The following is an 11371-nucleotide window of genomic DNA, read 5'->3' on the forward strand; positions in this document are numbered from 1 at the left end:
AATATAGTTACGGGCTTAGACACTAATCAAACACTATGTTTGTAACATGATATTGCACTTACATGCATTATGGTTAATTGTAATGCTACTTTGGTAATTAGTTTTTTTTGGCTATGTTACTGCACATTAATAATCAACATTACACTTACATGCAATCAAATTGACAATTTCCTTCCTTGCTAATATAATACCCATCACATTAAAACACAACATCAAACTTACATTACATATTATATCTGTTGCATTTTCTTTTCCCAACATTACATACAATCATAGGGAAAATCCTTCAAAAGCTATAACAAAAATGGGACTAAAACACATATTCCAAGTCACAGATTCCCCCCCCCCCCCCCCCCCCCCCCCCCCAAATGCTTCTTGATTTTTTACTTGAAAAGGTAACACACCATGAAAAACAACCAACTCAGACAAAGTAACCATTTCACCATCATCAATCTTGCTTTGAGATTGTTTCTTCCACGCAACAACCCCGAAATCACAACAGTTGACCTAGGGTACATGGGAGGGTTGAACCATCCAAAAAAGCTGCATGTTCCTCCTAACCTTGAGCATGACCAGAATCGACGACCTGGGTTCAAATCAGCCCACGATGTCACCAAAATCGTCGGCCTTCCACAGTGGCATATCATCATTTTCTTCAATTTTGGAATAGAATGTGAGTGGGGAGGGAAGAACAGAGGCAAGGAACGAGAAGTAGAAGGATACAAAGGCGGGCCTTACATTATATACTCTGATGCACAACAAGATGAAAAGACAAATCTACCCCTTCACTAATGGTTCAAAAGTGACGGGGTTAGGGTCAATGACCAATCGCGCAATTAAATGAAACCTTACGGACCATTCGCGTGACTTTTTACTAGAAAGTCCTCAAAGTGTGATATTGTGTAAACCACATGGACCAATCGTGGAATTTTGTCAAAAAATTATTATGTACTGACCTAACTCTTGCACCTTTGCACCGTTTTCATTTGTCATGTCATTTGTGTTTGTAAGAAAGAAAGCTGAAATGGGCTAATATCCATTACGACGATAATGCGAGAGCCCAACAGCGAGTATTGGTCTTTCTCGGGCGGGTCCTTCATTTCCATATCATGTATCTCCCGCTTGCCGCTTGTTGGAAATAGCAGCTATCGCATCTTTTTGAATTGTTGATTGTTCTTCGGTTTTCCTCAAAGCCCAAGAAAATCCATACGCCCTCAAATCATTTTTGTTACACTCCCAAGTTCATCTCCTCGCAATCTTCCCTCGTTGATCGTCCATCATCCATACATTGCAGGTTCTTATTAATGCGATATCTTTTTTCTTTATTTATTTCAAATTATCTTTTCTGAAATTGCGATCTCGACTCTTCCCCCATCCCATGCATGACTCAGTTCTCTCTCAATTCCAAAGCCATAAACATCTACATACCAATTTGTCAACACCGATGAATGTTTCTGTATTTAAAAACCCTTGCTTTTTTGGGGGTTGGCGGTAGCAAATTAATTCTTATTATGCTAATGCTGTGTCTCTGTCTCAGGGTTTTGATTTTACAAGTGGTTAAAACTTAAAACCCTATTTGAGAGATCGAAGGGATAATTTTTGGCAGCTTTCTATGGGCTCTGATAAATCTTTGTGCAATGGGACACTGGATGTCTCCGTGACCAAAAAATTTGGGCAGCGAGTCCAGAAGATGGTGTCCGAGGAATGTCCTGTGAAGAAAAGATGTAGTCCGCGGTTAAGAAAAATCCCTGAGGGTAAAAAACCTTTTTACGGCCCTCCTCGCAAGGCCTCACAACATCACCCAATCGACTTTATCACTTCTGATGCTGCAAAGCTTGAGAGTTTATTAGAATTGCATGAGAAAGATGCTGTTAGTGTTGCTGAAAGAAAGATCAAATGTCCCCCAACAAGTTGTAAGCCAAATCTTGTAAAGAGCATGGTGACAACTTTGGATGCCTCAGCCTCAGCTTCAGCTTCTTGCATAACTAGCAAGGAACACTCCCCCAAAGGTGGCTTGGAAACTTCAGATTCGGCTACTGACAAGAAATCATTGGATTGCTCATATGTGGCTCACACCAGAAATGATAAAGCAAGGGTCAAAAAAGCTCTTAGAATATACAATAAATATTACCTTCACTTTTTCCAGGTATTTGCCATCCACAACTTAACTTGTATGACTATTATCTCTTGTTTTTGAGCATTACTTCCGGCAGTAGGGCTGAGTGCACCTAGTACATGCGTTACTACCAATTATTTGACCTATCCAAGTAGTAAACCTATGAGCAACTAGGTAAGACCTATGTTATGTGTACTGATCATCTGACATCTGTTTTAATCCCAAGAGATCCTTCTTTTGCATGAATTGTTTGATTCTGTGGATCTGATTGGTGGTGGCATTCATCATTGGGGTTTGGGAGGCGTAGGACAGACACAAGATAATTTGATAACACCCATCGCTGCTCATCACAGTTATTCTTGTTTTTATGTATTTATATTAAGTTTATCCTGTGAGAGCATAGTAAGACCATGGGAAAATTGATGGTTGTAGATGCATCTTGTTTTTGTTTTATTATCTTTTGGTCTAGGGATAATTTGTTTTTTTTTATTATCGTTTCTTACTTCCTCACCATCAATACTTGGTTGTCATTCATCTTTTCTACTTTGTTATCTTATTTGGTTGTTAGTTGTTATTGATATCAATTTTACTAATTTTGTAACACCCATATAACCTGGAAGGCAGCAATTTAACAAAAAAGTGGCATGACCTACGCATATAAGCATGTAATCTTCATAGTTTTAAACTTGTTTTATGCATACAAATATATAGACAGCAACCCAGTGAAAGAATGATACAAAAATGGTATACACACACACACGTACGTATACACACCAATGATTTGGCGTGCTACTGCTTAAAATTTGTCAAATAAGGCATCTCCTGTGTGGTATTTGTTTCCAAAATATGGTATCAACATCTTGCTGGGTTATTGTTACCTTATCTTTACCTGCAGTCAGTTGTGGTGCAATAGTGGTTATCGGCCTGAAGTGAAATACATAAGCCCAGTTTATAATATAGCTTTCTTAAGTTCTCAAATTTTAACTTTGGCCACCAAAGTCCCATTTTCTCAAATTCTGCCCAAAGTTTATAATTCAACTATTAATACTTTACTTAATATTTCTCCCAAACACTTTTATATCATTAATTATTCTTGACCAATATTCCGAAATATATTAAATATCTATTTAAATTAGATAAAATAATACATGTGGTGCAACTACACCGATTTATTTCTGTAAAACCAACTTTTTGATAGGTAGGACGTCTCCTGAACATTCAGTTACAAAGAACAATGCTCTCCTATCTGTTTGCCTCTTTATTTATACTACCGATATCACTTATTCTCCCCACTCATAACTCGCTTCTCAAGGGTAACCTCTACCCTTACAGTTTTGTAAGTAACTCCCTTATTTTGTTACTATTTCCTTTGAGTCTTGACTTTGACTATCTCCTTCTAGAATATGTAAACTGTAAGGAAGAGTCTAACATTCACCTTGTCCGTAAGGTGAAAGTTCATAAATTGATAATTAACCATTTCAAATTCCTCCCAGGGGCAAATCTTTCCATGTAGTCAAATACATCCCGTTGCCTGGGACTTGTTTCTTGACACTCTAGTACCTCTTCGGGTTTCAACATACTGTTTGTGTAATCAGGGTTTAATTGGTATTGAAGTGTGCTTTTAGTGAGTTTTAATTGTTATCAGGTTAAATTGATTGATCCTCAATCAAGTGTTGGTCAAATCCTATATATATATATATATATATATATATATATATATATTCTTTTTTAGTTTAGCTTGTTTTTGTGTATTATGATAGCTTTCACATATTGATTGAAGGTATTGGAGAAGTTGTTTTTCTGTTCCTAATAGTACTTATGTGTTCACTTCTGTTATTCAAGATTGTATTCGATTATGATTGTAATCTCACTTTTAGAACTACTTTTGTTTTGGTTATAAGTAAAAGTATTTTTATTGCTAAGTATTTACAAGGTAAAATGTGTGAAATTATAAGGGTGCGTTTGGTTGTAGAAAACTGTTTTCATTTTCTAAGAAAATATTTTCAGAAAATAGAGTTGAGTTTTCGCTTTCAATTTTCAATGAAAATTTTAGAAAACGCGTTTGGTTGAAACTGGGGGAGTTTTCATTTTCCATCTTGAAAATTTTGGAAAACTATTAAAATCACTTTTCTAATTTACATACAATTTGGAAAACTGAAAATTTTCATTTTCTTGGAAAACTTTGGAAAACTGAACGAACCAAACGCTTTTTCAAAATTTCCGTTTTTCTTGGAAAATTTTCCTAGAAAACTGAAAAATTTTCCACAACCAAACGCACCCTAAGTATTTTGTCAATAGTGCTTGATGCATCATGCTTCCATCCCCTTAACGCAGCTGATGCTTTTTGGAACCAAGGTTTGGTGTGGTAGGTATTGTTGGTTGTAAGGGATGTTTGAGTGTGATGAAGTGGGCGAGAATTTGCTCAATCTATCCACGACGGACTGATGGACTACGTAGATGGTGCCCATCCGGTAATGCTTCAAGGAAGTCTGTTCTGTTCTAAACTCACATTAGAAGACCCAACTTTTTATCTTGTTCAATTCCTAGCGAATTCTTTCATGTACTTTCGATAACTATTTGTAACGTCCTTTCTCCAACATTATTGGCGACGTCTGTGATAGGACGGATGGTATTCACGAAATTCGGGATCGGGATTGATTTTCGATCAAATTCGGTTTTCGGGAACTTTACAGGTTTCGTCCCACACTCATCCCTATCCCTATATACTTTTTGCCTGTTTGTTCAGCAAGCTCCGATTTAATTGTTTTCAACAACTCATTTTCATGTATTTCTTTTTGAATGGCATCCCATTGATACATTTTCATGTATTTCAACAACTCATTTGTCAAGCAGTTTAGGGCACAATAGCAGTTTGCTCTAAAAATCCAACTATTTGGATCAGTTTCGAATCGGCTCCCTTTTATTACCAAGAACAAACTTGTCTCTAGTCCTGTCAACGATCCCTATTCCGAGATCTTCCTCCTTCTGTAAATGATGATTCGCCCTGATTTCCTTTTTTTTTCCTCGATTCTTCTTGTTATCAAACCAATGTACTAAGTTGTTGAATTATGACTCGTACACTTCCTTCCAAGAAATCAATCTTTGATTGTACTGAAGCCATTCACTCGATTTGCTACAGATCTTGTTACCATGGCCGATTATGGCTTTGGTACCAACTGGTGCAATTGCGGCGATTTATTTCTGTATAACCTAACTTTTGAGAGGTTGTAACTCTGAGGAACATTCAACTACAAACTGCAAAGAATAATGCTCTCCTATTGGTTCACCCCTGTCCTTATACTTACCCTTCCCAACTAACTCACTTCTCACTTCTAACCTCTCACAAGTCGCAACTAACCTTACAGTTCTCTAAGTAACTCCCATGCTATGTAGCTAATTTCTATGAGTCTTGATTTTGACTGCATTCATTATCTCCTCCTAAAATATGTAAACCATAGGCATAGGGAAGGTCTAACAAAATTCTTAAAGATAACTCAATACCTCATAAGTTCGAGGGCTTTATAAATTCCTAACCTTCTGTGTGCTATATTTGCTCCAATAGATTCTTCTTAGTTGTTTGCATTATTGCACTGACATTAGAAACACATGCAGGAACAGGGTGTATGTGAATATGATGGTAAACGACTTGCAAAGCATCTTGATCTAAAGGTAATTATATATTTATTTATTTTTTTGCATAGTTGTGTTGTTGGTTGCATTTCATTTTATTAGTACTGAAATATGATTTGATTTCATGAGTTCACATGTTCAATCTATGTTATTGCTGGATTGCTATGGACTTCACTAACATGAAACACATGCAGAAAGAGGGTATATGTGTGCAATCTATCAAGCGTCCTGATTTGAAGGCCATATCTAAGGTATCTTTTGTTTGCTTTACTTTGCATGGGATTGTAATTTATGGAAAATAATTGCACTTACATGGGTATTTATTTTATTTTTTGAATCCCAGTTGGTTTATGTGCTGTATGTTGCAGTGTTTTACTTGTTAGGGCATGTGGTCTAGTATGTGGGTGGGAGGGAGGGAAACACCTTTTTGTATGTGTTGTGGGATGCTTTAAAGTTTAACTTTTTTGTGTGGTGTTTGGTATGTATACTGATGGTTTTGACCTGTAAATGATGCAGATGTTGGAGTTTAATGAAGTTTTGTACCCTACAAAAAGATTTGGTCACTTGCCTGGTAGGTGAATAATTGCTTAAATGTTATCTTCTAAGTACTAAGCACTTTCGTGCTACAACATTTAGTTTTTCACTCTCCCAACCCATAAGGGGCTTACCTGGTAGGTGAATAATTGCTTAATTTCACCAAATGGTGGAGGTGGTCTGGACCAATCACAACTTTTCTGCCATGCCTTGTAAACATCTCTTCTTTTTCCAGGTTTTCTCTATAGGTACCTTGGTAATTGGTATTCTATTCTATACATAGGTAGCTTCAAAGTGTTGTTGCCATGAACCCACTAATCATACTATGTGTGACATATGAACTAATTTCCTCTCCCTTTCATATAATATTATAGTGTCACCAGGTGTTAAATCTCAACTTCTTATCCTAGTCTCTTGGCTCGTTAATATTATGTCATCCATTCCGCTGTTTAGGCCATACAAAATCATCCTTTGGTCCACAGACTTCATTTTGATCTATGAGCTTTTCAAATATTGGTAATAGAAACACATTGTTGAGAAAAAAACATATATATATATATATATATATATATATATATATATATATATATATATATATATATATATATATATATATATATATATATATATATATATATATATATATATATATATATATATATATATATATATATATATATATATATATATATATATATATATACAAGGGCCAACCGCAAGTTGAAGAAGAATATAGTTAATCTTGGCCGTCTTTGTAGTTTGTACATAAACTCATTGAAATTTCCATGACAAAACATGATTCAATGTTCGTTGTATCTACAATGCATAGAACATGCTTCAATGTTATTTCCTTCAGTCTTCCTTTTGTTTCTATTTTCCTTTTTCCAACCTTGAATCAGAAAATCCAAATGGACTTTTCAAATGATATTTGGTGAAAACTGAATTACTAACAATTATAATGGATTTTTCAGTTAAGGTGTCATTTGATGAACTTTTGGTGTTTAATTTGCAGGTATTGACATTGGTTATCAATTCTATTCACGAGCTGAAATGGTTGCTTTAGGTCTTCATAGTCACTGGGTTAATGACATTGATTATATGGGAGAATCGTACAGCAAAATGGTATCCAGATTTTTTGTAACCGTTTATCACTCTTTCTCTGTAGTTTACATTTCTTTAGTATTTGCAGGAGGAGTTCAAAGGGTACACATTTCCATTAGCTGTGGCAGTTGTATTGTCGGCCCAATGTGAAGATGATCTGGATAACTTAGAAGATATTGTTTATATTGGGCAAGGTGGAAATGATGTAATGGTTAATAAACATCAAAAGATGGCATGTGGTGATTTGGCTTTAAAGGTGAGTTTTATCTGCTTCCAACATTCCTTTTATAATCATTTAACTAATAGTCTTTAATCCCATTGGTAAATTAGATACATGGTGTAGTGTTGCACTTGCATTAATGTTGATGATAACTTGTTTCCTGATGTCGTATTCTTTTGTTTCCTGATGGCTGATGGCTGAAGCCTGAAGGAATTTTTATTTTAAGGAAATTGCTGATTTTGACCATAAAAGTAAAAACCGGAAACACCAATATATTTTGTTTATGAGTATTAAATAAGGCTGACTGCCATGTTGGGCTATTGTAAGCTATGAATGTGATTTTTGCATAGCTGATTCTGTCACAATTTACTCACAAGTCACAAGTAATAAGGTGCAAGCAAGGGGATGAGAACATCTGCCACCATCGTCTGATTAAAGTGAACGTGGCATTTTCCATTTAAATATATATATATATATATATATATATATATATATATATATATATATATATATATATATATATATGTCTGTGATTGTATGTATGTATGTACACAGAACAGTATTGAACATTGTGTGCCTGTGAGGGTTGTTGGAGGACACAGACACACAAGTACAAGTGAGCATCAGTCGTTGAGTTTGAGTTTGAGATTATACACGTATTACGGCTTGTACAAGGTGTCTGAATGCTGGCCTGCAGAAGGTGTCTCCGCCTCTGGTATGCTTGTTTATAAGTATCGCCTGAAGCGCCTTCAAGGACAGCCCAAATTGACAACCAATCAGGTTACCTAATTTCTCTTTCTTTTTTCCTTCTTGTACATCCAACATACATTTTATCTTATTCTTCATACAATCTGTTTCATCACAATCACATATACAAATGTTGCTCTATATGTCAACATAGATTTTAATGAGGCACTAAAGGTAACATAACAGAGATTATGATGGTGTCCTGTGTAGGATGAAAGAGTTAGTGTGACCCCCCATCCTTGTGAATAATATAAAAATAGTAACTATTTGAGGGGGGTTTGATAAGTTTCACTGATGTGATGATTCAGTATGGATGAATATCCATGTGCCTTGTTATGCATTGCTTATATTAATATCTACTTTGCGTTTGAATCGATAATAATACAGGTTCAGTGCAGCAATGGCCGTTCCTCAAGGGTTCCTATTAAAGCACCTGAGTATGACTATTACATTTAATAATGCATGGCTGTGAACATATTTACTGCTTAAAAATGATGATGATGATGATTATGTTTGCAAGGTTGGTGTGCCTGGATATAACTGAAGGTCAAGAAGATGTGTGTATACCTGTTATCAATACAATTGATGATACCATTATTACCGGTAAGTTTGTGCAACTATTATTCCACAGTTTGCATGTCTTACATTTGATTTAGTAACACATTTTTTTAGCATCAAACCATATCCAATACAATGGCAAATATAGCATGCACTCTAAGCTACTATATCTATATGTAGTATTTGTAATTGTCAGAAAAGTCTAATTCCATATTGATATTGATTGTCTTGAAAGACATCATCATCCCTTTGACGTTCCTGTCTTGTAACAAACCAGTTAACTTTTTGTTACCTTTCAATCTGGATAAGTATGATATTGACGAATGAATGAAGGTGGGATGATACCTTCACTGATTGCTTCCTGTTCTGTTTGTTTGTGTAAGTTTTAGTCTCCCTTCTTCAGCTGCAATTTGATACTTGTCGAGTCTTTTTGTTTGGATAGTGATGCCTAAATGATCTTTTTACTTACATAATGGAGCCTTGCATCTCAAACCTTGTTTTTATGGTTCATCCACCACACAAATCACAATCACATGACACATTGAAGTCAATAAATAAGTTGACTACTGAGATTGTTATGACGAGTTTGGTTGTAGCAAATAAATTTGTGTTTATGGAAGTTGTTTTGAAAATATGATAGGGTTTACATATACAAAGTATAATCAAGTTTTGAGCAATCTGAGCCTCCCTACAAATGCTCAAGGATGCGAATGCAAAGGAAATTGTACGGATCCAAGGACCTGTGCTTGCGCTAAACTTAACGGCTTTGATTTTCCATATGTACGAAGCTCTGGGGGCAGGTATTGCTTTGCTTTGGTATTCAACACAATGCATATATATATATATATATATATATATATATATATATATATATATATATATATATATATATATATATATATATATATTTGAGAGTTTATTTAACATACTTGTAGATTGATTGAAGCCAAGGATGTTGTGTTTGAATGTGGGCCAAACTGTGGATGTGGACCCGGTTGCATCAACCGCATATCCCAGCGAGGGATAAAATATCAACTTGAGGTTTTTTTTTTTTTTTTTTTTTACACTTGAGTATTATAGTATTATGCATTACTAGTTAGTTAGGTGATTGATTGATTAATGGTTATGGAAACAGGTGTTCCGTACCTCCAATAGAGGATGGGCTGTGAGGAGCAAAGATTTTATCCCTTGTGGTGCCCCAGTGTGTGAATATATTGGAGAGCTGAGGAGGACAAACGAGCTGGATAATGTTGCTGAAAATGATTACATATTTGAAATCGATTGCTGCCAAACAATCAAAGGGATTGGAGGAAGAGAGGTAAATATATATATATATATATATATATATATATATATATATATATATATATATATATATATATATATATATATACACACACATAAGATATATATAATGTAACATGCATTCTGAGATGGAGATATTTGGTATAAATTTCAGAGGAGGTTGGGAGATGTATCTGAATCTGTAAGTAGTCAATTGGATGAAAAGAGCATGAATGAGGGTGAGGCTGAGTTCTGCATAGATGCAGGGCGTGTTGGAAATGTTGCCAGGTTCATCAACCACAGCTGCGACCCAAACCTTTTTGTTCAATGTGTTCTAAGTGAACACCATCATCTTAGACTTGCCCGGATACTTCTCTTTGCTTCTGACAATATACCCCCCATGCAGGTACGTTTTCTTGATTATTATTAAGTAAGCTTTTTATTTTATATTATGTTATATTATACTGATGAGATTGTTTGTTTGAATCAGGAACTTACGTATGACTATGGCTATGCCCTTGACAGTGTTGTAGACAACAATGGCACTGTAAGGACGCTGCCATGCCATTGCGGGACATCAGATTGTCGCAATCGATTGTATTAATTACTCTCTCCCTTTTCTTTACCAATCGATTGTATTAATTATTCATGAAAGACCTTCTTCCTTGTGTCTATTGGATATGTTATCATCTTAACAGCTAATAACTTTTTCCCCTCTGAAGTCGAAATTATCACTTTTGTAAACTCTTAGGGTATGATTTATTTTTTAAAATTTATATTTATATAAAAAGAATATATGCTTGATCATGTCCAGTTCCGTCCCCCAAATCAAATATAATTATTTAAATATACAATACATTACATGTGGTTTAACTCGGATCTGTAATTATACAATATATATGTAGGTTTTTTTGAGAACCAAAAGATTTGTAAAAACTTGTAAACTCATAATCAGCTCATCACTTTTCAACATCAAAAACATCGATCTTATCCAAATGGTGTGTCTAAATCATATTTAGACTAAAAAAAGATTTGACGATTTATTTTATTTTTATTTTTTTGGTTTTTTTTTGTATGATTGTTGATGAGCACAATCAACAGCTATATGAATTGCTGATTGCTATGACTGCTGATTGTGTTCATCAGCAGTCCGTACAACTGCTGATTGTGCATGTATGTAA

The 11371-nt window shown here is 35.0% G+C and overlaps 1 protein-coding gene across 2 annotated transcripts; it reads left to right on the top strand.

Annotated features, from left to right (window-relative positions):
* The first annotated feature begins 1042 nt into the window (after positions 1–1042).
* On the top strand, positions 1043–10997 carry LOC111920447 (histone-lysine N-methyltransferase, H3 lysine-9 specific SUVH4). Of its 2 annotated transcripts, none has more exons than XM_052770125.1 (15): positions 1043–1294; positions 1538–2146; positions 5729–5785; positions 5941–5997; positions 6263–6317; positions 7293–7402; positions 7461–7637; positions 8157–8381; positions 8736–8785; positions 8869–8951; positions 9547–9706; positions 9842–9947; positions 10042–10224; positions 10366–10596; positions 10681–10997. In XM_052770125.1, the coding sequence occupies exons 2-15, from the start codon at positions 1613–1615 to the stop codon at positions 10792–10794; spliced, it is 2142 nt and encodes a 713-aa protein (XP_052626085.1). In that variant the 5' UTR covers positions 1043–1294; positions 1538–1612; the 3' UTR covers positions 10795–10997. The 2 variants fall into 2 exon arrangements, with proteins under 2 accessions (XP_052626085.1, XP_052626086.1); XM_052770126.1 differs by having other exon boundaries at positions 1045–1294; positions 7470–7637.
* Positions 10998–11371: the final 374 nt, after the last annotated feature.

Source organism: Lactuca sativa, chromosome 4, assembly GCF_002870075.4.
Source record: "Lactuca sativa cultivar Salinas chromosome 4, Lsat_Salinas_v11, whole genome shotgun sequence".
Classification (NCBI taxonomy): Eukaryota; Viridiplantae; Streptophyta; class Magnoliopsida; order Asterales; family Asteraceae; genus Lactuca; species Lactuca sativa.